At 38.3% G+C, this 27,888-nt stretch overlaps 1 protein-coding gene across 9 annotated transcripts in view; it reads left to right on the top strand.

Moving 5' to 3' along the window:
* Positions 1 to 27,888, top strand: part of PTPRM (protein tyrosine phosphatase receptor type M) — a 710,086-nt gene that overhangs the window by 275,760 nt on the left and 406,438 nt on the right. For all 9 annotated transcript variants that reach the window (XM_041721685.1, XM_041721677.1, XM_041721656.1 and 6 more), the window contains 2 exons: positions 2,321 to 2,436; positions 26,262 to 26,436. In XM_041721685.1, the coding sequence (XP_041577619.1) occupies positions 2,321 to 2,436; positions 26,262 to 26,436 (291 nt within the window). The remainder of the gene's footprint in view (positions 1 to 2,320; positions 2,437 to 26,261; positions 26,437 to 27,888) is intronic.

Raw genomic sequence — 27,888 nt, 5'->3', positions numbered from 1 at the left:
GCATTCTATGCAAGTTGGAATTGCAAGTAAACAATTTTAAAGAATATAAAATCAAGTTAATTGAATAATACAAATTCAATGTAAATAGTAATTCATCAATTCATTTTATTTTATTTTTTGAAAATTTTATTTATTTGAGAGGAGTGAGAGAGAGAGAGAGAGAGAGAGGAAAAAGGAAGCGCAAGTAGGGGGAGGGGCAGAGGGGGAGGAAGAAGCAGATTCCTCCCTGAGTGGAGAGCCTGACACAGGCTCAGTCCCCTGACCCCATGATCATGGCAAGAGCCGAAGGTAGGCGCTTAACCAACTGAGCCACCCAGGCGCCCCATTTATTGATTAATTTGAAATAATAAGGATTTTATTAATTTTAAATAATTTAATTATTAATTTCAAATAATATGAATTCAACTCAGTGGGCCTGGGCTTTGGAACTATTCACACTCTGGTTCTGACACTTACTAGGCAAGTGTCCACAAGTTCTCCCATCTACAAAATGGAAAATATATCTACCTCACAGAACATTTGTGAATGTTCAGTGGAAAGGTTTATGGCACACAAATGCTCAAAAAATGTTACCTTTTTCCATTTTCTAAAAATAAAACATCTTTCAGCTTTTTGAGAACAGAGACTAGAAGAGAAATTTGATTCAGGAACTTTCTATAGAGGTCTTTAAAAACCACAACATCATGTTATTCTTGGCCAAGGATAATTTAAATTAGTGAAAAATTAGGTCATAGGGCTTTAAATTAATATATTACCATTAGAAACAATGACCCATAGTTATACTGCTTTTTTTAAAGAAGTTATTTAGGACATTTTGCATGCTAAGCATCATGAATATATTTTTCAAATTACTAGTGGCCCTCAAATTAGTAATGGACTTTACCTATGTGTTACTGATATTAAAATGCATTTCTCTTTGTTCTTGGGTAGTAACCCACTTCCATTCCTAATTATGTTCTGCACAGGCTGATAGTAGTGCTGGTGTATCATGTTTGGGTACTCAGTAGTGGGGTACCATTCTTTGAAAGTGTGTAGGCATGGCCTAAAGACACATTGAAAGTGAGGGCAAGTCAAAAAAAAAAAAAAGAAAAGAAAAGAAAAGAAAAGAAAAGAAAAGAAAAGAAAAGAAAAGAAAAGAAAAGAAAAGAAAAAGAAAGAAAGTGAGGGCAAGCCAGAAAGGCAGAAGAAATTTATTCTAGTTATTGTCCAGATTTACCCATCCCTCCCAGAAAACACTAGCATCCTGTTCTCTCCCTTTTCTACTCCCTAACCTCTTCCTTTCCCAGCCCTTTACTTTTACCCTATTACTGCTGTGATGAGACTTTTTCCTAAAAAAATAGAAGTTGGGCAGTCCCAGTGGCTCAGCGGTTTAGCGCTGCCTTCGGCCCAGGGTGGTGTGATCCTGGAGACCCAGGATCGAATCCGGCATCGGGCTCCATGCGTGGAGTCTGCTTCTCTCTCTGCCTATGTCTCTGCCTCTCTGTGTGTGTGTCTCTATGAATAAATAAATAAAATATTTTAAAAAATAGAAGTTATCATAAAATTTAATTTCTGACCTGTCATTCTAGTTCCTTACCACATGTTTTTGCTCTGTTGCAGAGATTTGGTCTGTGCTTCTCAGATCAAATAGAATTATCCTTTATTCAGAGGGCTGTCCCCCATGAACAATGTATGTTATGAGACTTATTGTTGTTTAGCATTTGGAATCATTCTTCTTGAATTGGGAATAAGAATCAGCAGAAACTGCCATGCTATGGCAGTCCCAACATAATTCCACAGAACCTGTCTATGGGGTATTTTTGGTAGTTGGGAAATATTACATAAGTAATGCTGCATACCGATTAGTTGTATTAAAATATATATTACGCACAGCTTTGTACTTGGCTTAAAAAGTTTCCTTGACAACACCATTTAACTTCTTACTGTTCTTTTCATGTTGTTAGTATAAATATCTAATATGTTTTTGTTCAAAACATCAATTAGGCTTCAGTGTAATCTTTATTAATACAGATCTGTTATTACGAGAAGACTGCTGAGCTATGATAATTTGCACAGCAGGAACAATAAAATATCTTCTTTCTTCTTGGTTCTATCCCAGAATGCTTGGCTTCTCTGTTCTTTCACAGAGCACACCAAAGCCTTCCATGATACCTTTTACAATTGTAATGAAATCTTGAAAGCATTCCTATAAGCAAAAGCGATGTTTTCTTCAAAGGTGAACAGAATGGAAGGGCCTGAAATTGCAGATAGATTCAAAAAAGACACATTATAAGTTACAGATCTCCACTTCTAATGTCTTTAATTCTCTCTCTTCATGTAGCCAGAACTCCCCACTTCCTGCGGATTCAGAATGTGGAGGTCAATGCCGGCCAGTTTGCCACCTTCCAGTGCAGTGCCATTGGCCGGACTGTGGCGGGGGACAAGCTGTGGTTGCAGGTACAGTAACTGACCGTCGCCTGTTCAGGGAGAGCCCGGGGACAGGTGCATGCCACTGGGGAAGGGCCCAGGGGTACTGATGGAAAATTGATCCTGTGAATTGTCTCTGTCCCTGTCCTCCTTTAGTGATAAGTTGCGAGATTACTAAGAGTTCTAGATAAGCTAACTCTTTTTCACAGACCTTTTTTTATTTTTAATTTCTGTTCTTTCCTTTTGCTTCTACTTAGCTATCTTGCTTTGAAGATATGGTTGTGAAATTACTATTAGAGCACGATATTAAAGTATCAAATATAGAGCTCTCCCCTACTCTTCCTCTTGAGAAATAGCCAGAGCATCACACACACACATACACACACGTGCACACATGTGTGTGCAACACATGTACACCTTTTTATAATTTGAATCCCCACAAGGAGAAAAAAGCCTCAAGTTAGAAAATAGCAACACATCTTTTACTTTTGAATATTTAAATAGACATTTTTAGTGTAATCATAATTTGTGTACTTGTGTTACAGTCTTTCAAATTCCACGATAAGTATTTTGCATGGCAAATTGTTTCATGGATTTATCCACAGTCACCAGGATTCTGAGAGAATGAGTGGGATGAAGTGACCTGTCCCCTCTAACCAGAATACCACATGCTTCTTTAGGCTGTGGCATTCTCCCATTCTTGTTTCTATCTTTTACTCACTGATGTGCAGGATGCTCATTCTTTACTGTGCCTAGTGTTGCTTCCCACCCATCCCTCATTCCTTGTAGATCTTGGTGGTTTTGTTTTAGTTTGGTTAATTATTACTTACTTTAGTTTGCAGAGCTGCTTCATGACTTAACCTCTTTGTGTATCTGTTCCATCCCACCGTGACTTTCACTTCACGCACACTGACCTTTCCTCTCTGATGTCACCTCTCCACCTCGTATTGTCCTTCCTCTTCTACAGTGTCTTAGTGATTGTGATGTGTCACATTTGCATGACACTCTGTAACTTTGACATTCCCCTTACCTTTTCATCATCACAGCTGAAATAAATGGTCATTTTTATTCCTCTACTTCTGGGGAAAATGGAAAACAACCAACTGTGCCATCCCAGGAGTAGTCAATAATATGTTGACAACTGGGTAATACATTCTGGAGGAAGATTCTTAATACGCTTGGATCCACTGCACAATTCCTCACCTTACTACCTGGATGTCACTGTTTTCTCATCATCCTGCCCTGCGAGAACATCCCCTGGCCAGGAAGGAGGAATGTATGCAGAGGACTGAGTTTTCATGCACCAGATTCATCTTTACTGTTTCTTTCTCTCTTAAAGTTTTATACTCACTACTGTAAGAAATTTTGCAACTCATGAGTACTGTGCTCAACCTTGTTCTTCTATATTTGACTTCAATTTTTCCTGTATATCCCACTTCCTAGTTCTTTTAAAATCTTGATGTTTGAGACTGAAAATTATTTTCTTAGTGGTTGTTTGGTATTTAACTTGATCAAGATGGACTGTGTATGGTAATTGATGAGACAGACATTTTTCATTGATAATTTCCACAATGCATTAACTACCTTTTAAAAATGACACTATCCTGTCATCTTTGATTTATCTCTAGAAATCTTAATTTTTCATGGAAAATAGTTTTGGGCTCCTGATATTTGTGTTAATCTTACTTCAGAGAACACAATGTAAGTCTAAACACTCGTCTCAACAGAGTCTTAGATATTCTCAAGAATTTATAGGCAAGTTGAGAATACAATTTTCTCTTTTTGCATCCTGGGCTTGGGATGGTCATGGTTGGACTTCAGCATTGTCTTTGGCATTGGAGATCTTTAACTACTTCCTACTACAAAATGGAAGACTTTGTTTTTAAAGAGAATCTGTCATGTCATTGGGAGAAAGCTAGCTGCTATTTTGAAAAAAACAGGTCTAAATGCAAAGTCTGAGCTCTCACTCCACTTAGAATGACTGGGAGAGTTTTTGTTTTTGTTTTCTTTTTTTAAATGCCTGGTCTACACCATGATTCTTATTTAATTGGTCTATGATAGGGCCTCATTCAGGGCTCCCCAGGTGACTCCAGGGTGCATCCTGGGTTGACAGTCACTGGTCTGAAGCAGAGCACAACACATTCCCAAGTAAGGAATGAAAAAGGCAAAACCCAAGGTATAGTGATACCTGTATTCAGTAGCCTCGATGTGCTGTCATGTTGAATTTCCCATGTTCCCAGACTCTCTTGCTTTTGTTTTATTAGATTTGATCATTAGTGTTGATAAATTGTTTTTATAATTCATCCATTGATGTCTTTCTTTATTACCCAATCTGCCTTGCCCTTCTTGTCATTGATGACTACCTGTTGCCCTGTAGCTTTTCACATGATCATGTCCTTTGAAATTCTAAGTGAAACTTAGTTTGTCCTGGACATGGCATGGAATTTGTGAATCTTCGTGATGTTAGAATAATTTCACTGTTAAATGATTTATTTCCTCTAGTTGAGTAAGCATCCTGTGGAGAAATGTTTATTAATAGCTAATGAAATAAAACTAGCATCCTTCACTTGCAAGAATGGTTTTTATTAAATTGTATTTGTGCAGAGTGGCTTCATGTAGCAGTGAGGATTTGTGGCAGGTGATGGTTTCATAGAGCCCTTCCGCCCCCTTGCCCATGCCCTGGCCTTTGCCTGAGGTCATTCTTTAAAAGTTGTGGGGAGAAGCAAACCTGGAATCATGGCTCAGGTCTTTCGAGTGGAGACCTATAAATATGAGCATTTCTTCATTCCGCCAATCTACACAGTTTCAAAAATGCTTGTCTGAGTAAAAAGTCACTTGTGTCTTTAAAGTAATTCTGAGACCCTGAGAATGAGAAAAATTCATAGAAATATATTTTTAGACTTTTCTGTTATTTGAATCTTCTCAATAGTAAGTTAAGATTTAGAAACTAATAATACATTTTTATTTGGGGAACATTGATGCTTCAGAGTATAATCATTTATAATTATTCGTGTTACTTGTATTACCATATTTTGAGTTCCACCAAAGGCAGGTGCATGGTGTATCCCATGGTCTTTTATTTCTTTTAGAGATGAATTTGAGGTGCAGGATTGTTCATGGTCACAAAGGTAAATGGCATAGCTGAGGATAGTATACCTGTGTTTCTTTTACTTAACACCTGCTTGATTCCACTGTCCTATGGCATCTTCCTATATTACAGTTCTAGGTGAATAGATAGTATGCACTTACCATACTGTTGGAATAATTTGGTTGTGACTGACATTACATGATTAACATCAAGGAGCCATCATAACCAAAAAACAAACAAACAAAAAGGTCCATATGTATTACATGTCCATATTGATCCACCTCTGCGAAAATGGCCAGTGGTTTGATTGTTTAAAATATAGATTAAATATAATCACTGTCAGAGCCTTTCACAAAAACAAAGCACATCACATATAAATCTGATGATGACACTAATGAAGAAATCTTTATGATTAACAAGTTGTGTCCCATCTGCTTACATTTTCTCTGTCTCATCTGTGGACTACGGGTTATTGTCAACATAGAACTGGTTTTCCTAGAATACAAAACAACAATATAACAAAATGAGCATCCATTAGTATAGCAGCAAAAGGCTTAAAATACCTTCCAAACAAGGTACAGTAGGAAGATCGCATCTACAAAACTGATTTTTTTTTTGTAGTACAAAACTGATGTGCAGTGCATTTGTTGAATGTACTTGCTGTGTGCTATCAGTTTGACCATCTATGAATACAGCAGGGACTATAACTGAGGCATACACTCAGATGAAATGTAAGTGTAAAATCATTCAAGTACCCAAAACATGATGGTATTGCCTGTTATTATCAACTTCCTGATCACTGTGAGCCTACCTTTTGAAAATATCTTAGAGTATCTATACATACTCTATATCTATACATATATAAGATACAGAGAAGAGAAAATGGAATTTTAGTTTTTTCTTTTCATACTTACATATTACATGCTGATGAGCAATTTCTGAGAGATGTATTTTTTACAGAGTCCTAAAAATCACTTAAGCCATGTATAATTATATTAAAATTACTGTTGTTCTTTCTTAAGTATTTTAAGTTTCGTTTTCCTACATACATTTGTTTCCCCTGAGAATTAATATTTGTAATGCCTATTTTCACTTTTCAATAAATAAACATGATCACCAGACCTAGTATTGATGGTCATAAATCTGGAGATGGCTTGTGCACGTTGTTTTCCAGGAAACACGGGGGGGGGGGGGGCACCTTGTCTTCTTCCCCTGCACCTATGTAGTTTGGGCATTTTTTAACTTCTGCTATTTGATTCTTTTTTAATCATTGTGGTGGCTCCTCCAAATTCCTTCACTTTCTTGCTCAGTGTCTTCTTTGGTTTGGGCTGCTATCACAGGCTGGGTGACTTAAAACAACAAACGTTTATTTCTTGTACTTCTAGAGACTGAAGTCCAAGATCAGGATACCATTGTGGTGAAGTTTTTGGTGAGCTCTAGCTCCCTGGTTTATACACAACTTCTTACTGCATCTTCATATGTGGAGTGAGAGCTCTGGGCTAGGCATCCCCTCGTAGGGACACCAGTTCTATCAGGATGGCTTCATTCTGATGACCTCACCCAAACCTAATCACCTCCCAAAGACCCCACCTCAGTACCATCACATCAGAGATTTGGTTTCATCATATGAATTTTGGAGAAACAGAAACATTCGATCTACGATATTTGGCTACCATATCAAACCCAGAAATGAGTGGGGAGTGAAAGTGGTTCAGCCTCCAGGACACATGGCAGAAAGCAGGGAGGCTGTGGAGATGCCTTTTCAACAATAGATAAATGGCAGCTTTGATCAAGCCAGGAATTGGCATGTGCAAGTTGGGTGAATAGTAGCTGGCCAAGGAAGCCTGGAAAATAATAATTTTCTCTCAACAGATAGAGACCCCTATCATTTTTCAATGGCTTACTTTTTAGAATCACAGAATTATATAATATCTGGATGTGGATCAGTCTTCAAATTGAATTCCTCATTTTATTAATGAGAAAATGAAAGCCCAGGAAAGGTAGGAAACTTTAACACAATAGTATATTATGTATTTAATTCATTTTTAATCATTGAGGAGGCTCCTCCATACAATTTCATTTGCTAGTAAAGTCGATTATAAATATACATTTATGAATAAGTGAATTTTACCACGTGGATATTTTTCTTCATTGAGTACTTCTAAATAACAGTGGTCTTTTAACCAAATATACTCAGATTTACAGTGAAAATATCTGTGTTAACTTTGGAACCATCATAGTACAATATCATTGAGTTTTACTTTTTTTATCAAATGGGGCTTAGTGTTCATTAGAAGTGAGGCACCAGAATAACATTTTTAAATGCTTTCATAACATGTGTTCAAAGAAATAGAAAAGGAAATTGGATGGTGTTACTATGAAGGACTCTATTGAAAACACTGGTTGCAATGTAGCTGCTAAAATAGTACCTGTCACATAAGAGATACTTAGTAAATACCTACTTATGGCACTTAGTTTACTGACTGCCTGAACAAATCATGTGTCTCCTCCAGGTGAGTCTCAGAGGCCCATAGTTGGACCAGGAAAACAGGCACAAAAAAACAGGCACAGCATCTGTCTTTCTGGGATGCCTGTTTTATAGATACAGTTGTTCACCTCCAAGGGATGGTTTTGATGAGAGAAGGGGCATATAGAACCTACTGATGTCCCTTTTACTATTTCAGAGTATGAAGCAATATCATGCAGAGTTTGAGTAATTTTGGAAGCAAATGTGGTTATTAATATGTCATCTTTTCTAAGCCTTCATTTCTTATACCTTTCCCTTAGGTATTTTTTTCCCATGTTATAAAATTTTGTTCTCTAATTCATTTTTTTAGAAAAAAAATTCTTACCGCAGGACCTCAATTAAAGGTAATAGAAATATACCTCTCAAGGCTAACATGTTTGAGTCCTCACTAAGACAACAACCTGTGTCATAGTAATTGAGGGATGAACCCACCTCACTCGTGTGTGTGTGTGTGTGTGTGTGAAATGTAATTCAGTATGAGCTCTTAAATTGGAAACACTGAATTTATAAGAATAATGTTCACTTAGGATTAAAACTTTTATAGCTGTTGACCTTGAAATTATTTTTTTCTTTTAAGAGTTTGATATATAATTTCACTTCAATTACCCAGTTGGGAAAACAGCATTTTTCACCTGAATAATATATTTCTCACATTTCTCTTCTGAGCTACATTTTTAGACCTTTGTGGGGTTTTTTAGAGAGAGAAAACGGAAAATCTTTTAGATTTTTGCAACTTAAAATGGTTCTCAGAAGAATACTCTGACTTATAGAATTTTATTTATGAATGAATAAATTGTAAATTATATTATTAGTATTTATATCACTGACTTCAACAGATGTGTTTGAGATAAAAGAATTACAACTCCATTTACTGAGCACTGCTGTGTGGCAGATACTCTGCTAGGCTGTGTTTGGGCATTTTTTTCTCTGGACCCATCCATAGGAGCACTCTCTTATATGCCCATAGAACAAGAAATAGGCTTGGGAAGTTTCAGTAATTTTTCCAATAGCACATTGCTGGTAACAAGAGCTAGGATTTGAACCAAGCCATCTAACTCCAGAACATACATCCTTAACTATACTGCCTCTTGCACAGTACAAAGACTCAGGCATTTCCTTGTGGATTCATTAATATACTGTAGTAATTTAAGTGATAGCTTTTATCAGAGTTTAAAATTAAAATTCTGCTCATGTGTGTAGATGTTGCCTTGGCTTTTTTGTTAAGGAATGTATATGTTTGGTCAACCTTTCTTGGTGGCTTTTAGCTTCCTTTAAAGATGATGAGGGGGGGAAATCAGAACTGTATACCAGACCAATTTTGCTATTATATATAAAAGCCATAAAATGATTTGAAAAGATGTAAAATTATAGTGCCCTTGGCAAGCTTAACTTGGGTATTTTACACCATATATATTAAAGCATAAATTTAACATCACTTACCATCATAGAAAATACCAGGAATACACAAAGAGGACTGTCTTTAGTTGCTATAGGAACCATTTGCTCCTTAAAACTTTGAGTGGTTGAAATTACATCCATTATTGTTTTAGTCAATTGAATATCCATATATATATATAATGCAACATGAACATTCAGATTGAAACCACCAAAAGCCTTCAAAGCATATACCATATGTTTTAACTTAGTGTGATTTTGGATTAGCTTAATTTAAAGGAAAAGATTTCTTTTACATTGACAAACAGTATGACTTACTGAGGGAGATTCCAGGAGGCATTAATTAATAAATATTATTTTGTGATGTTACCTAACTCAATCAAGAAAGATATAAATTGCTGGCGCTTTGAGAAGGATGCCCTAGAAAAAGCTGGAGCAGCATTTGGAGAGCTTTGTCCTCCCCAGCAGTCTAAAGGCCTCCAGGCCAGGACGGAAAATGGTACTTGAAAACAGTAGGTCGGGACGGTTCAGTTTGGAGGGGAGAAGAGAAAGGCATCTAGTCCTCTCAAGGGCTTCTTATTTGGCCCCAAGAACCATAAATCCTGTGAAAGCATTTTTTGTTGTTGTTGCTTTTCTCATATACATCAAACAGTTCATTTGTTTTTCTTGCTTCCAAAAATCCATAGGTATGTCACAAGAAGAGAAGATAGAGGTGGCTGTGCTCTGGAATTTCTGTGATTAGGGGCTGAGAATACCTTTCTATCTTTCTTTTCCTTTTACTGATCCAGGCCTTGGACTGAAGGCCCTGGAAAGTTTGGATACTATTAGAATCTCTAGTTTTTTCCTCTTCTACCTCTTGTTTTCAGAAGGAGGGGAAAACCGAAAATGTTTCATGTAGGAGGTTTATGTATCCGCCGCAGGTGGCCTTGAGAGTCCCAGGATGTTTTTGGTCTCATAATCTGGCATCACACACAGAGGAAGGAGAGAGAGAAGTTGACTTAAGTCCTTCCTTGAGTTGGAAAGAAAAATTGGCAACTTCTGATGGGCTTTAATCTTAAAAATGTCTTTTGGACTATAGAGGTGGAACGGAGAACAAACCATGTCCCCCCCTAGTCCTGGTATGACTCAGTGTGAGACAAGACCTGGATGATCTCTGACTGGCATGCAGCGGCAGCCAGGCAGTTCCTACAGAGGATGAACTTTGGAATCATAAAGTAGATTGTTATTCTCTTCTGCATCTCTCCTATTTATGAAACTGCCATCCTTCATTCCCTTCATTCAAAAGAAAGGGCATTGGCTCTTGTCCAAGTGTAATAAAATTGTTTGTCTCTATTATAAGAAGTGATGTCCTCTAAGCACAAAGGACAAGTGACTGACTAATGGTTTTTCTGTTTATTCTTAAGATTTGGAAACCCGTTATTACTTTCACTCAAGAAATGTTTGTTACACACTCCACACACTAGGTATATTAGTTATGCAGTTGTTGCCAAAGAACCAGCTACTAATGGCTTCACTTTGTCACTGTGCATTTTCTCTTCTACTGGTAGTGGTATCTTTACCATATAGATGGCTTGATGCTTTCACAGGAAGTGGATGAAACCTAGACAAAATACTTATGCAGCATTGGGGTATTTATAAGTCAGCAGCAGAATCGTTTGGGGAAATAATGATGGTTAAGATAGCTATTCAGAAGTACAAAAATGAGCGATTATTTTCTAACTGGTTCCTTGAAGAAAAATTTCTTTTTACTTTTTTTACGCAAGTTGAGAATACACACAGAGGTAGAGAGATAATGTAATAAACCTCATACACTTGGCGTCCAACTTCAACACCTAACAATATGTGGCCAATTGCTGCATCTCTGTTTCCACCTGCTCCCCTTCTGATTGTTTTGAAGCAATCCCAGTCATCGTATCATTTAACTTGTAAATGTTTCTCTAAAACAGGGGTTGGCAAACATTTTCTGTAAAGGGCTAGATAGTAAATTTTGCAGGCCAGACGGGTTTTGTTGCAGCTGCTCAGCTCTGCTGTTGTAGTGGGAAAGCAGCCATAGAAACACACACATGAATGAGAGTGGCCGTTTTCAATGCAGCTCTGTGTGTGGACACTGAAATTTGAATTTCATATGATTTTCATTGTCACAAAATATTATTCTTGCTTTGTGTTTTTAATCATTAAAAAAATTTTTCAAACCAGTCTCAGCTTTTGAGCTGTACAAAACAGGTGACAGGCTGGATTTAGCCTCAGACCTCTGATCTAAAAGATAAGAGCCCTTAAAATAATAATAATAAGCACCATGCATGCCCTGAAAAAATTGTGAGTGTTCAGATTTCCTTGACTGTCTTATAACCTTATTTCTTTTAGCAGTTTGTTTGAATTGTGATAGCAATAAAGTTTACACTTTGCAATTGGATAATGAGTCTCTTAAGTCCTCTTTATCTTTAGGTTCTTTATCCACTCCCCCTCCCCCTTTTGTGGTGATGGTAGTTGTTGCTGAAACTGTGCTTGTCCTGTACAGTTTCCCATATTTTGAGTTTTGCTCGTTACCCTCCAGGGTGTCATTTAATGTGTTCTTCTACCAATTGTGTTTCTTGCAAATTGTGTTCCTTTTTGTGATGTTATCAGCCACTGAAGACCATTCCTACATTCATTAATTCACTAAGGGTTTCAGAAGGGTTCTGTGATATCAGTACTTCTTGGTTCAGTAGCTAGAATAAGAAAAACTCTCTTGTATCAAACTCTCAGTGTATCAATTGGGTTACCCTAATATGGAAATATAAAGGGAAGATTGTATAAATACTTTGTCCTTTTTTGCAAGTTTTCAAAAATAATGAGGTAGTTAACTGGCATCACCTAGAAGTCATTGAAGGGGTTATTAGTATTATTGTTGTTGTTGCCAACGTCATGGTCATCGTCATGACATTGTTGTCATTGTCATCAGCTTGTGGATTTAAACATGTTTGATGTGTTTTGATCCATCACACTTATTATCTTTATTGCTGCTCATGAACGGGGCTTACTCAGGTGGGTGGCTCTTGTCCTGGGGTCATCTGACATGGCTTTCTTACTTTTTGGTGGGACAATACATTCCAGGCTTATATTTTACATTTTCCACCTTGATGACCTAGAATTTCTCCAGGGAACCCTGGTTCTTGTTTAGTGGAACTGGTCATTACAAATTACAATCTGAGCATAAGAGGTGCTCATTACTACGTTCTTTTGTCTCTGGATCTTCCCATGGGGCAGAACAAGGATATATACATATGTATGTGCATGCACACACACACACACTTAAAACATGTCCTGAGATCATATTGATAATTTCAGTTGAAATTCAGAACCACTGGGCTTTCAGCCTGCTTTCTCTTGCATGTTTAGCTTCATTTTCAGCTATGTTTTCAGAAAAAGTTGTGTACTTTAAGGCATATTGATTGGGGAAAAAGTGATGTTCTTAGCCAGCCATGCTGAAGACTAGCCCCGTCTTTTAATGGTGAACGATTATGCAGGCACTGCCATCTTCCTCACATTAGAGAGTCGTTATTATAGTTTTGAAGGAAACAGGGTCGATTCTTTGCCTAGCAAACCCAAAGCTTTAAAGTAACAGGAAATGTTTGTCAGTGTCAGGCCTCTAAGTTCCCCAAGGCTCAGTTAATCTAGTCAACGGTGAGATATTTGATTTTAAGACTAAAGAACTTCTAATTTCATTGGTTTCTAATTACTGCATGCATTGTGTATATCTATTATTTGGACAAACTTCTCTGTGAAATTTGAGCAAAGGTTGGTTAAATAACATTCAGATATTACAAATACATAGTGAAATGGACTACACATAAATAGCAGCATGAGATTCGAAATTTCTATAATCAGATTTTTACTTGAAAATGACTGGAAGAGGGATCCCTGGATAGCTCAGTGGTTTAGCACCTGCCTTTGGCTCAGGGCGTGATCCTGAAGTCCCAGGATCAAGTCCCACATCAGACTCCCTGCATGGAGCCTGCTTCTCCCTCTGCCTGTGTCTCTGCCTCTCTCTCTCTCTCTCTGTCTCTCTCTCTCTCTCTCTTTGTGTGTGTGTGTCTCTCATGAATAAATAAATAAAATCTTTTTAAAAAAAAGAAAATGACTGGAAGACTATTATATATATGTTGAAAGAATATGCAGCTTTGGCTATCTGCATGTTACTTTGGCTATCTTGATATGTTTTAGCCAATTTAAGTATGCCTGTCAATGTATATTCATAGTATATGGTAACGTAAGTATGAACTTCTAATTCTACTCTTCCAAACTGGTAAATATTTGGGTTGGCTTGGTTATGGCCTTGGCCAAAGTCAACAGTATTTTAGTTATTTAAAATATATATGTATATATGTATATATATGTGTGTGTGTGTGTGTGTGTGTGTGTGTGTGTGTGTGTAGGTTTGAGAAGGTAGATTTGTTGAGGTACTCAATTATTATTGGATTTAGATTATGTAAAATGTTTTCAATACGTTTATTCCAGGCCTTGCTGCTATTAATGTGATCTCAGTGGTAAGAATTTCAGTCAGTGTCATACAAATGAATGCAAGTGGAATAATACAGACTATATTCCCTGTTGAATAAACAAAGGTGCAGTTGATCCCCAAGGATATGGCTAAGGAAGGGTGACTGGCCTGTATCTCCTCCAAGCTTGTGCTCTCAGAGCAGCTTCAAAATGCCCAGGATTGACTAATTTGATCCAAGTGCTGCTAACATCCCAGACCTCAATTTCTTTCAATCATTTCTCTGATTTCCAAAAGACTTAATATGTATCTTTTTGATGGTAAATTGCTGCTCATTTAGAAGTCCTACAGTCAGTCCCTTGCATAAAGGAGATTGTAAGCCTAATTTAAAAGACTATCAGGCACTGCACTTTTTCCCCTAGCATGCTCAGATTGAAATATATGCATGTTTAAAGATACTCTTGCTTTTATACAAAGCCATATTTAACCCACTTAAGATCATTTCATCTCAGACATGGCCATTATGGTTGTTTCATTAAGTTAACAAAAGATGCGTCACCAATTTCTTTAACAACCCTGGACATTCAGGTGCCAGGTTCTGCATCAGGTATGGGTTTTTGTTCCTGACAGTCATATCCTAGGCTCTCTTTCACTGAGAACTCTAATATTCTAAAGAACAATCTGGATGCCCATCCTTGGCAATGCCACGTTGTCTTGCTGTAATGCTTTTGAGAACATGGGGCACCAGCCCTTGGGAGAGCACCTCTTTCTAACTGTGAGAATTTAGAGAAAACTAGCTGACAAATTCACTGTCTCTACCCGGTGTACATTTTCATCATTTCATTTTGCCAGAATAACAGAAAGTATCCCATAGGCTCTTAGATGCTTGGAAGTACCAGAGGTTCTGAACACATTGTCCTATCCGCCATTCCTGTCATGGGGAAGGACACATGGGGAAAAGGATCATATGTCTTTTCACACCTCCCTGAATCAGAGAAAAGAGGCCACTATCCCCCATACTCCCTGTTTAATTCTGACCTCAGGAAGCCTATCTGTGGACCAATAGGCGTCTTGAAGATTAACTTGTTCAATGCCTAAATAAATCCCTTTCATAGTGCCACCAGCCTTTCCTTGGATGTGCTAGGATGGTTTTTGTGCTAGAGATCTTATAGCAGTTAAAAATCTGGCAAAGATCCCTACCTCTGTGGGATTTGTATTCTAATAGGGGGTGAAAAGAATGATCTCTGCCTCTGTGAGACTTGTATTCTACTGGGGAGAGGTAGACAATGACCATAATAAGTAAGCTATGTGGTATGTCAAAAAGTGATCAGTAGCATTAATAGGAGTAGCAGGACACAGAGCATTGGCAGGGCCATGCAGGAGAGGTTTCAGTTTTAAATCTGGGGCCTGGGGAGGCCTCCTTGAGAACGTACTTGAGCAGGACTGGAAGGAGGTGAAGGCATGGGCTATGGGAATATGTTGGGGAGGGCCTCCAGGAGGAGGAAGGCAGAGACCTTGAGGGTAGAGTGCCAGGGTGAGAAAGTGACAGCATGGAGCCTGTTGTGGCTGGAGCTCAGGCATCCAACAGACTTGTGGGAGTCATGGTAGGGTGGCATCAGAGCATAGGGGTGGAGGTGGGTAGGACTGGTTGTGTACATCCTTGGAGGTCACTCTTATTCCAAAGGCTAAAAATGGGAGTTCTCCATTTTTAGCAAAACCTGCCCACTTTTGTCATTTGTTAGATCACGAAACCTGACCTGAAACCTGTTGCTGTTTTTCCTCCTTATAGTCATAGTCACATGATTTGATGCAGAAATATTAGTGTCCTTGGTTATGGGGTGCTATTATGTGATGATACATGGCACCATCAAATAATATACAGCATAGAAACCTTTTTAAAATTAAAAGTAAATCTGAATTGTGAACTATACTTTACCCAAAGAGTTTCAGATAAGCGGGAGAGCCCCATGGCCATGACACTCAAATGCAGTTCCTATTTTACTTGTCTGGTCTTGCAATTTTGGAAGACAGTTGTCCTCTCCCTCTTGAGTCATCTGTTTGCAGGTGTTTACCAACTCTTACCCTGTAGAGATGAGTGATGCATGTTCATGTGAGATCCTCTCCACATTCCTCTGGGCAAGCCTACTTCTCATATGCTACGCAGAGAATGGGGGTCTCGGAACAGAATGCTATCTTCTGGGGGTGTCTCCTGGAACCTCCTCTCCAGATACTTTATTAAAACAACAAAAATCTGAATTAGGTTTGAAAAAAAACCCACTTCACCATCTTTGGATACTTGTAAGTGATGAAAACAGTTCTAAGTTATGGCTCCAGTTACCCACTTGTAAAGTCAAGGGAGTACAGGATTGATTTACATTTATTTTGCTTGATATTTATCTCATTAATTTAAATTCATTGGTAGGCTTTGTGGATATCTTTTATCCCATTTTACTCTGGTTGGTTGTCACCTGTACATGTGACAAACACAACTACGACTCTATCAATGACATTAGTAGACATGTTGGAGAAGTCAAGGATGTAACTTTTGCCCAGGCTTCAGAAATGTGCTTTAGCATCCATGCTGACAAGCGGCCATAGAGTGTGGTCATTCACAGGCTCCTAGTCTATCCAGTCCTCCTGGCATCTGTCCCATATTGTTCTCCTCTTGTCTACGAAGATGTCACAGGCAAAGCTGCCTGGTGCCCTGCCAACAGCTATAAACACTCTGTCCTCCTCCCCTCTAACAACCCAAGAAATCAGATTTAATACTAACAAAGTGAAGGGTGAGCATTCTCTCCTCCTCCTCCCTCCCCTGTTATCCAAGGACATTCTCTCATGTTTCCTCCATCAACCCAATGCTTCTTCATGCATGTTGTCAATCATTGAGCTAATACAGAACCCAAAGTCACCGTTGGACCGGACAGATTTTTCTCAGCTTCAGGAAACAAAGAGGCTAATATTAAAACGTATATGTAGAATTTCAAAGGAGACATAAACATTGTCCAAGAAGTGGGTCTTTCCTCCCTGTGTGAGTTATGACTTCCTCTCAAGGTTGAGCATTTGGTCTGCTGTCATCTCTGTGCCTTGGCCTGTCTCCATCCCTCTGTTGATCCCTTCCTCTGCCATGCCCCCTCACTCTTCTGTTGCCTCACTCAACATCTCTCCACTCCTCTCTGAGTTTCTATGTTTGCACTAAAGCAGTCTTCCCTTATTCATGGTTTCAGTTACTCACAATCCACCACGATCCAGAAACAGATGGTTCTCCTTCTGACACATATTCAGGTCAGTTGCAGCCTAATGCTGCATCATAAGCCCACATCATTGCCCTCACTTCATCCCATCACGTAGGCAATTTCTCATCCCCCAGCATCACCAGCAGAGTGAATACAGTGTAATAAGTTATTCTGAGAGAGAGAGACCACATTCACGTAACAACAACTATAATATGTTGCTATAGTTGTTCTATATTGTTAGTCATTGCTGTTAATCTCTTACTGTGCCTAATTTATAAAGATCTTATTTATTTATTCATGATAGACACACAGAGAGAGAGAGAGAGAAGCAGAGACACAGGCAGAGGGAGAAGCAGCCTCCATGCAGGGAGCCGACGCGGGACTCGATCCTGGGACTCCAGGATCAGGCCCTGGGCCAAAGGCAGGCGCTGAACCACTGAGCCACCCAGAGATCTCCTGTGCCTAATTTATAAATCAAATTTCATTATAGATGTAGGTAGTACATATGTGTAGGAGAAAACATAGTATACTTAGGGTTCAGAACTATCTGTGGTTTCAGGCGTGCACTGGGGTCTCGGAACACACCCCCCGCAGATAAACAGGGATGGCTTAATTCCCTTCTTCTCTCCTTTGTCACTTTTCCCTCTTTCTTACTTTTATTCTTTCCGTCTTCACACCTTTTTCTCCTGTTGCTTTCCTGCCTTGTTTAGACTTCCGTGGTTTGTTCTCTGTTCATTTGGTTCACATTGAGCAATGTCCCCATGTTTGCCAGTCTTTAGGCAGCTATTCAATTTCCATTTTCAAAGTGGGATTTTTCTGCCTGTGTAAAATTACTGGTGATGCTACCAATTTAAGTGATGTGCATCAATTTGAGTGATTTATTTTATAGATATTTAAAAACTGCCATGCGGCCCTGATTCTAAGTATACATTTTAGTAGTGCTACACACTCTTCAGTTACATTATCTTAAGCACACTCAATCTCATTTAGTATGGTTTATCTATTCCATTTTTAGAAATATCCACTTATGGGTATTAAAGATGTGAATTTCAAGGAATACTCTTGTCTTGTGGAAAGAGGCCAGTGTAGACTGCATCTCAGAATGTTACAGGGAATTTATCATTCTTGAAAATTTTTAAAATGAGATTCATTTTAGTTTTAAAATACTATCTATGACTGCATTTGAATGAAAATTACTGAATTTGTTCAATGGAAGCCATGCAGTACCACAAAAATAAATATAATTTTTTTCTGAATATTTACTTTTTTACCCAAGATAAGCTGAAGATTTCCCCCCATTTTATACTGTTTTGAAAATATTGTAAGAAAAGATCAGTGATTCAGGCCAATTCTCTGTCCTATTTCATCTGTTTGTAGTATCTGAAAGGAGCTAAAAAATAATTTGATTTTAGGAGCCATCTGAACTCTTGTTAATAAAACAATCCTTATAAATAGATATTAACTCTCTGTAGGGCCATTTATGTTGTTCATCAAAAAAAAAAACCCTTAAAATTTTTCATTCCTTTTAAACCAACAATTTTAGGAATAGAGATTGTCCTAAAATCATTTATAATAGTGAAACATGGAAATAATTTAAATGTATAATGATAAATTAATACATACAGAAATAATGGTTATAGCTATTAAGTGGGAAACAATAAAAAACATGTTTTTGAAACCATCTAAGAGTATCCACAAGTCTGTAGATATCATGGAGATAAAACACACACAAAAAAAACACATATATGACTACCATTTTAAATTTTATTTAAATGAAAATAATGCATCAGAGAAAAGTAAACTAAAATACCTTAAAATATTTACCATATTTATCTTTAAGTGATCGAATTATGTGTAGTTTTTTAAATGTCTGTAATTTTTATTTTTATATTTAAAAAAAGGTTTCTCTAGGAAGCATTAGATTTTAAAACTCCATATCTCTTTTTATTGTCCCTAAGAATATACTTTGTGTGGGTCTGTCCTTTGCCGATTGTATCTGGTGTCTTGCAGACATTTATAATGCTCTGCCGTCTAATCAGGATTGTATGTTGGCTCCCCCATACCTGGCTGATTGAACGCTTTTTCTCTTGCTTTCCTCTTCTGCCCTTGCTTGGAAAGATCATGTCTGCTTTGCATCTCTCATTCTGTTCTCCATTTAACTCATCAAGTACATTTTACCTACTTTTTACAAACATTTTTAACCCACACTCCAGATTATTTTAGTAGGCAGTCTTCGAAGAAAAGTGCAAAAAGCTGAAGTTCATGCTATTGGTCTGTAGTAGATAGTGATGACTACATATGCATAACATGAAGTTTACCATTTTGACCACATTTGAGAGCATAATTCAGTGGTTAAGTACATTTACAATGTTATGTAACTATTACCACTATTTATTTCCAAAACTTTTCTATCACCTGAAACAAAACCCATTAAGAAATATTGGGTTCCCCATTCCCACTTCCCCAGCCCCTAGTAACCTTCATTCTACTGTTTGTCTCCATGAATCTGTTTAATCTAGATACCTCATATGAGTAGAATCATACCAGTTATCTTTTCATGACTGGTTTACTTCACTTCACATAATGTCATCAGAGTTTATCCATGTCATAGCGTGTGTCTGAAATTCCTTCATTTTTTTAAAAAAGATTTTATTTATTTATTCATCACACACACACACACACACACACACACACACAGAGACACATGCAGAGGGAGAAGCAGGTTCGCTGCAAGGAGCCCGATGTGGGATTCGATCCCAGATCCCAGGATCACACCTTGAGCCGAAGGCAGACGCTCAACCGCTGAGCCACCCAGGCTTCCCAGAAATTCCTTGCTTTTTAAGGCTAAATGATATTCCATTGTCTGTAGAGGCCACCTTTTGTTTATCCATTTATCCATCAGTGGACAATTAGGTTGTTGTCCACCTTTGGGCTCTTGCGAATGATGCTGCTATGAACATTGGCACGTACGCGATGTGTTTGAGTACTTGTTTTCAATTCTTTTGGGTTATATGTAGGAGTAGAATTACTGAGTAATATGATAATTCTGTTTAACTTTTTTCAAGTATTGCCAAACTGTTTTCCACGGTGACTGCATCATTTTATAATCCCACCAGCAATGCACAGGGTTCCAGTTTCTCTACATCCTTCACAACCTGTTATTTATAATTTTTAATTTTTTTGAATGATAACCATCTGCTGGATGTGACATGGTATTTCATTATGGTCTCGATTTGTATTTCCCTATTGACTATAGATGTTGAGCATCTTTTCATATACTCATCAGCTGTCTGTACATCTTCTTTGGGAAAAATGTCAATTTAATTTCTTTGCCCATTTAAAATTATTTTGAGTACAGTTGATACATGTTCCATGTGTACAACATAGAGATTCAGCTTTTTTACATGTTAGAATATGCTCATCACAAGTGTACCTACCATCTGTCACCATACAATGCTATTCTAGTATCATTGACTATATTCCCTATGCTATGACTTTTATTCCCATGACTTACTCATTCCATAACTGAAAGGCTGTATCTCCCACTCCCCTTTACCCATTTTACCCATCTCCCTACCTCCTTCCCTCTGTCAGTCATCAATTTGTTCTATTTACAGGTCAGATTCTGCTTTTTGTTTGTTTATCCATTGTTTTGGTTTTTAGATTCTATATGTTAGTGAAATCATATGGTACTTGGCTTTCTCTCGCAGACTTATTTCACTTAGACTAATGACCATCCATGTTGTCATAAATCCTTTGCCCATTTTTAAATTGGATTGTTTCTTGTTGTTGCTGTTGGTTTGAAGGTCTTCTTTATGTATTCAAGATCTTAATCTCTATCATGTATATTATTTGTGAGTATTTTCTCCCATTCTCCATTGTTCTAATCTCTTAATAGTGCCCTTTGAGTTACAACAGTTTTAATTTTGATGGTCCAGTTTGGTTTTTCTTTTGTTGCCTGTGATTTTGGTATTTTATTTAAGAAATCAATTCTGAATCTAACATCATGAGGATTTTCCCCTCTGTTTTCTTCTAAGATATTTATAGTTTTAGATCTTAATTTTAGACATTTGATCTATTTTGAGTTAATTTTTGTATGCAGTGAAAGATAAGAGTCGAACTTTATTCTTTTGCCTGTGGATATCCAGTTTTCCCAGCACCAATTGTTGAAAATACTGTCATTTCCTCATTAAGTGGCCTTGGCACCCTTATCGAAAATCCACTGACCACGTATGAGTTTGTTTCTGGGCTCTTTATTCCATTGATCTGTGTCTGTCCTTATGCTAATGTTATGCTATATCTTTGATTACTATAGCTTTGTAGTAGTAAGTTTTGAAGTTGAGAAGTGTGAGTCTTTCAACTTTGTTTGTTTTGCCTACAGTGATGACCTGTGAATTGAACTTTCACCAGTCCTTAAGATCTAAACCTATCTTAAAGATTTGCTTGTAGTTATGACAAATCAGGATTCATGACTGCTGTGTATCTTTGAAAAGCCACAGGTTTTTTCAATATCTTGATGGTTACAATATTAGTGTCCTATTGCTTCTTTAACAAATTACTAAAGACATAATGGCTTTATTATCTTATAATTCTAGAAGTCAGAAAGCATCATATAAGGTGATGGAAAGGCTGGTTCCTCCTGGAAGGTATTGGGGAGAATCTGTTCCTTACCTTTTGTAGTTTGTTAGAGACCTCCTTTATTTTTTGGTTCATGATCCCTTCCTCCATTTTCAAAGCACATCACTCCTACCTTTGTTTCTGTGGTCACATTTCCTTCTTCTGCATTGACCTTCCTACCTTGTAATTACAGTGGGGGCCCATCTGGATAATTTAGTATAATCGTCCCATCTCCAGACTCTTATTTTAATCACATTTGCAAACTTCCTTTGGCTGTGTGTAGGGAGCATATTGACAAGTTCTGGGTACTGGTCAGTAGACATCTTTGGGGACTGTTATTCTGCCTACCTCAATCATGATGAGTGGGCATTGTTGGTGACTGAGCGACACACAGAATCTCTAAAGTATCTTTATTTTCCCTATTGGTCTCCCTTGGAGCAAAAGACTAATTGTCCAGTTTTAGGATGTGGAGTGTAAATCTGTCAATTTAGCCAATCCATGTTTCTCTTCTACCTATGAAACATTTTTTCCACTGGGACTATTATTTTTAGAGTCAGCACAAAGTTACTGAGTTTTTTTTTAAGTTATTGAGTTTTATATCTTATGCATCCATGTACACCAAATGAATAAGATCCATTTCTTGACTTGAAAGACATTATAGTCTGCTGTAAGAGGAAGATGTTACTGTAGTATAACACACTTTTTATCCATTTTAGTTTCTAAATATCTTTAGAATCCTAAACACCTTTAGAATCCTTTCTTCCTCTCTCTCCTCCTTTTGTTGTTTGCTGATTAGAAATGAATTTAAAAAAATTAAAAATTACCAGTTTCCCTTGACACCACCTGGGATACCACATTTTTTCCTTCAGTCTGTTACTGTAGTCATAGATATGTTCATGTCACCCCTCTACCTAAAATCCATCCATTCCTGGAGTCAGGATAAACTATAATCCTCCATATGTCACATTCCTGGTTGCAACCCATAATGAGCTTATCTTTATAACCTCATCACCTGCCATTCTAGATGCACTTTGTTCTAGTTGCGTGGAATCAGTTGTACTTCCTAGATCATTCCATGTTCTCTTGACTTCTTGACTTTTTTGCAGAGCTCTTCTCACTCACTGGGCTCCATATCTCCTCCTTCCCAGCATCCTCCAGCCTGGCCTCAAGCAGTGCTTTCTAGAAAGCTGATCCAACACTCACCCCCCTTCTTCAGTGCGGTCCCCTTTTTCTGGATTTGCTATGCAGTTTAGTGCTCTGTACTATAATCATTGCCTTACTTGTCTGCTTTTTTCTAACCAGACTGGAAATTCAGTTAGGTAAGGGATTGGGCTTTTAGCTCCATTCTCCCTGGCTATGATTCAGCGCCTGCCTCCTGAAAGATTTTTTACTAAATGTTGGTTAAATGAATGCTTGGATCCATGTACCTTTGAATGATTGAAGACAAAATAACCTGCATATTTGAGCAAGATATACAATTTGGTATGGATTCTAAGCTAAAATGATTGTTAGTTTTAGCTTGATTTCTCTTTTCTATGTAGTACTTCTCTTGATCCCTTGGTTTCTCTTTCCTATGTAGTATTTCTCTTGAAGAAACTGAATCTAACTTTCTGTGTGATTCAATACATGGGCTTCAGAAAGAAAGCCCGGGTCCTGGGAGGTCATATGTTAGAGTCGTGTAGAGTTGTTAGTTTAAGGCTATTTATTTTAAAGAATAAATCTGTGGCATGAAGACAATAGCTATGAAGTAATACTCCTCTCAACATATCTATACGTCCAAAACAGAGCTTTTCTTAAACTTGAGTGCCCTCAGTGCAGCCTTGAATCATGAGTGATCATTAAGTGCATACTTTAAGATTCTTTTAAATGAACATTCATTTGAAGTAGGTTTATTCTAGTAGGCAAAAGACAATGGGTTTACTACAAAAGTATATTCTTAACAGGACTCGTGCTGCAAGGGAGCAAATAAATAAGATAGCCTGGTTTTGGTTGCTGTTATTAATAAAACAAATACAGATATGAAATCTGCCTTTCTTTAGGACTCCAGTTTTTTCTCAAAACTGGAGATTTGTTTTGTTTTGTTTTTAGTTTGGAAAAAGACAAACAACTATAGAGGATTGGTAGACCTGAGGTTACTCCTTGTGGTAGAATTTGATTGTTTATTTGCAAGAGAGGATGGGAGCCTGAATGTAAGGAATACAGAGAAGAATGCCTTCCCCCATTGTATTAATTAATCATGCCAGATTGATTTTATTTTGTTCTGCTCTCCTGACTGCTTGGCGCAGACCAAATGTAGAGGCTTCAGTAAAAACCAGGACAGACCTAAGACGCATAAGGTGTATGTGGAATGTCATGTTTTGAAGCTATTCCCAAAGCTGTTGTGGCAGGTAGCAGAGAAGGTGATGCTGGGGGAACTCTTCTTTCCTGCCCCTGATGTTTCCTTCCCTGTGGCAGGAACTGTACCAGTGCAGCACTCTGCTGCCTTTTCTCTGCCCAAGCAGAAGCTGCCTGGGAAGGAAGCTGTGAGCATGCACAGCCCAGCCCCTTCTTCGGGAGCTGACCCCCAATAGGAGCCCTGTTCTTCCATCCTGTGAGTTGGACAACAGCAGCCAACATGTGGGAGGCCTTTGTGGTTTCTAAGGTGGCCTGTGCCTGGAGGGGCGGGGGGAGTCTTTAATTCTTGCTAAGTACTAGCAAGCCCATTGTTACTGCACATCAGCAGTATTCTGTGAAACCAGCTTCCCAGGCAGTAAAAGTGGTACAGTGACAGTCTGTCCGCCTCTCTCCTTGACCTTGTCATGCAGTTGGTCCAGAGTTTGGGTGGGGAGACGTGGTGCTGGCCATTAAGCCAGTGTGCTTGCATATATCTTTACATTTTTGCAACTGCCCCGCAAATGAGTTGTGTCATCTCCTTGTTGCAGATGAGGGAAAGGAGGCGCTAGGAAGGTAAATCACTTTGCAGTAAGCTTTGGCACCCTGGTCAGTCAGGCTCCAAATCCATGTCCATTAGGGCATAGTGCCAAAGGAAAAAAAAAATCACAGAGAAAAGCTTTTAAAAGACTTTGCATAGTATAAATCACTAAGGGATATAGATGAGTTTCATTATGTGTATTCAGCCTAGCATTTTCATACTCTTATATAAAAACACTTCAATAGAGCCTGCAAGTCCCTGAATGCACAGGTGTTTCCTTACTTCCCTGGTTCCACCGGCTGCCTTAAATTCACCCAGAGCATTCAGTTCTCTCTAACCATCCCAGGCTTCCTTCCAGTTTCTTCTGGCTAAATAGAATCCTCCTTCTCTCCCACCGCTCTCTCCTTACCCTTCACATCTCAGCTCATGTCCTCAAACTGGCCTCCCACAGCCACCATAGCTGAAGATGGTGGTTTCTGCTAGTCATCTGATGTGTCCCTTCACCACACTGGCCGTCACTTGTGATTCTGTATTCATTTCCAGCCTATTCGTCCCACTAACTAGAGTGCCAGGGCCACCACAACCACGCTTCTGTCATTCACCACCGAGCCTGGTGTCTTAACACAGTTGATAGCACCTGGTTGGCCCCTAAAATGGATTCAGAGTGAACAAATGGACAGAGTGCCTGGCATCATGCATTAACCACAAGATCTGTGCCCATTGTTTTTTACTCCATGCTTGCAAATACCCTATTAAAGATAGCCTCTTTCCTGGTGATTGTTTTTTGGTTTTTGTTTCTTTCCTGGTGATTGTGAACAACTATTAAGAACTAAAATTTCTAGCCTTTTTGTGATACTCTAAGCTATAGGAAACATAGAATAGATTTATAAGGCTACATAAAAAGACATACTCAAAGTGTTGGCGATGGTGTAAGACAAAGCTGCCACACAGAGGGAATCTGCTCTATGTGGGTTTTGAAACTCTGGGATAGGGGAGAAATGTTTCTTGTAGCATTTCAGCGTCAGGTAACATTAAGCATCTACTTGGTGTTTTTATTCTGGAAGAGCATCATAAAGCTTAGAATAGCCTGTCAGACCTGTTCGGTAAGGAATATGCTAATACCTACTTATGTTTTTAATGTAATTCTTAATAAATTGTCTCCTTGTTCATAAATAAAATGAGGTCAGCAATATGGTAGCAAGTGAATTAATTCTGTTTCCTAGCCAGGCATAACAACTTCAAATAAAGTGGTATGAAAATACCAAATGATGATCGTTTGGGAGTAAAATGTTTTTCCATATGCATTTTTCTACTCCTGGTGAGCTCATTTAACATAATTAATATCTTGAAGGCCAAAAAAAAACAGAGCAAGACATTTTCTGCACACTTAATTTTGCATCCCTCAATCGTGAAAGTGTTGATCATGGCAGGATTTTAGTTTCCTGGCCAGCTGTTCTCTTGGAACCAGTGCCCATGGGTAATCAACAACAGAACCAAGACCCACATGGAGAGAACAGGGATAATATGCCATCAGGTGTCTTACTGGTTCGACTTGACAGCTGATATTGTTTCTTTTTGTACCCCCCCCCACCCCTCCATTTATACAGGGCATTGATGTGCGGGATGCTCCACTCAAGGAAATAAAGGTGACTAGTTCCCGGCGATTCATAGCTTCATTTAATGTCGTAAATACAACAAAACGAGACGCTGGAAAGTACCGCTGCATGATTCGCACTGAAGGAGGTGTTGGAATATCAAACTATGCAGAATTGGTAGTTAAAGGTATTTAATGTATTTTATACCCCTAAATAGTCATTATGTCCGATGGTTGTCAGTTCATTATTTGTGTGAAGCTCAAATTTACCCTTGTCTGTTTCAGAACAGTGGCTTGGTAACAGAGTAGTTCAGTGGATTGCATTTTAAGTACAAATTTTGTACGTGAGCAATATTTTTGAAAAATGTATTTTATTTACATCGGTTTAGTTGCATACAAAGCACTGAATGTGCTCTTGGCAAGTTCTTCTGCCAACTGTGTATACAGAGATCGCAACCTATAAATTTTTTTAAGGAATGAATTTTTTTTTACTGATAGAAAATCACTTAAAATGCAAATATTCACCAGCCAGGGTGTTTATGATAGCACGGTGGTTAATAAAATGAAGCAATGCCAGTATAAAAATGCTCACTCATATCACACAAGCCATATTGATAATACTGAGTTAACATTCATAATGTCGCAGTTAGGTTCCATTAGTATATTTTGCATGACTGAAAAATTGAGTCATTATATTCAGGAAGGTGGGGTTTGAAGGGAAAAAAAGAAGGGAAATAAGTTTCCTTTGCTGGTCTAATGCTTTTTTTGTGGACTGAGGAGTTTATGGTATTAAACTGCCAAGGCAATTCTTGATCCCAGACAGAATAATTTGGACTTGTGGATGTACTATGAGGCATTTTTAGATCATTTGTGTCAGGCCATTGCTGTTTTATCCTAGGAGAACAGAATGATGCCTGTTTTTGAAATTTTTCCCCCTGCATTGTTTAAATATGAAACATAAAACTGATCTCTTTTGGATGGGTTCTTCCTTTTATCAGCAAATTTCTCTGTGCAAGCAGTTTTAAAGACCCAGAACTCGCTATGTGGGCATGGGCCAGTGGCTTACCAGCTCTGTGCTTCTGTCTGTAAAATAGACATGAACAAGGTCACCTACACTGTAGGGTGATCAGGAAAGTCAAGCAAAACATATATGAATGGCACTTAGAATAGTATACATAGTAAGCAGCCAGCACCTGTTAGGGCCAAGATGAGGACGACGAGGAGGGCAAGGTGATTCTTACCCTCTGCTCCTGTACATCAGTTTGCCTCATTTGTCATTGCTCTCCTTCTGAATTTTATTTATTTAATTTAAAGATTTTATTTACTTATTTGACAAAGAGTGAGAGAGAGAGAGAGCCCAAGCAAGAGGAGCAGCAGGCAGAGGGAAAGGGAGAAGCAGGCTCCCTGCTGAGCAGAGAGCCCAATGCAGGGCTGGATCCCAGGACCTCAGGATCATGACCTGAGCTAAAGGCAGACACTTAATCAACTGAATCACCCAGGCACCCCCCCTCTTTCCAAATTTTAAGACATAAATGACTGCCCAGATATTACCACCCATTGAATGAAAATCTCTGGGGACACACTCTCTGTTACAGAATCTATAGGTGGTTTGGGCATATGCTTCTGTTGTGAAATCACTC

The sequence above is a fragment of the Vulpes lagopus genome, chromosome 1 (genome assembly GCF_018345385.1).
Source record: "Vulpes lagopus strain Blue_001 chromosome 1, ASM1834538v1, whole genome shotgun sequence".
Classification (NCBI taxonomy): Eukaryota; Metazoa; Chordata; class Mammalia; order Carnivora; family Canidae; genus Vulpes; species Vulpes lagopus.
This window is presented reverse-complemented; position numbering and strand designations above follow the sequence as displayed.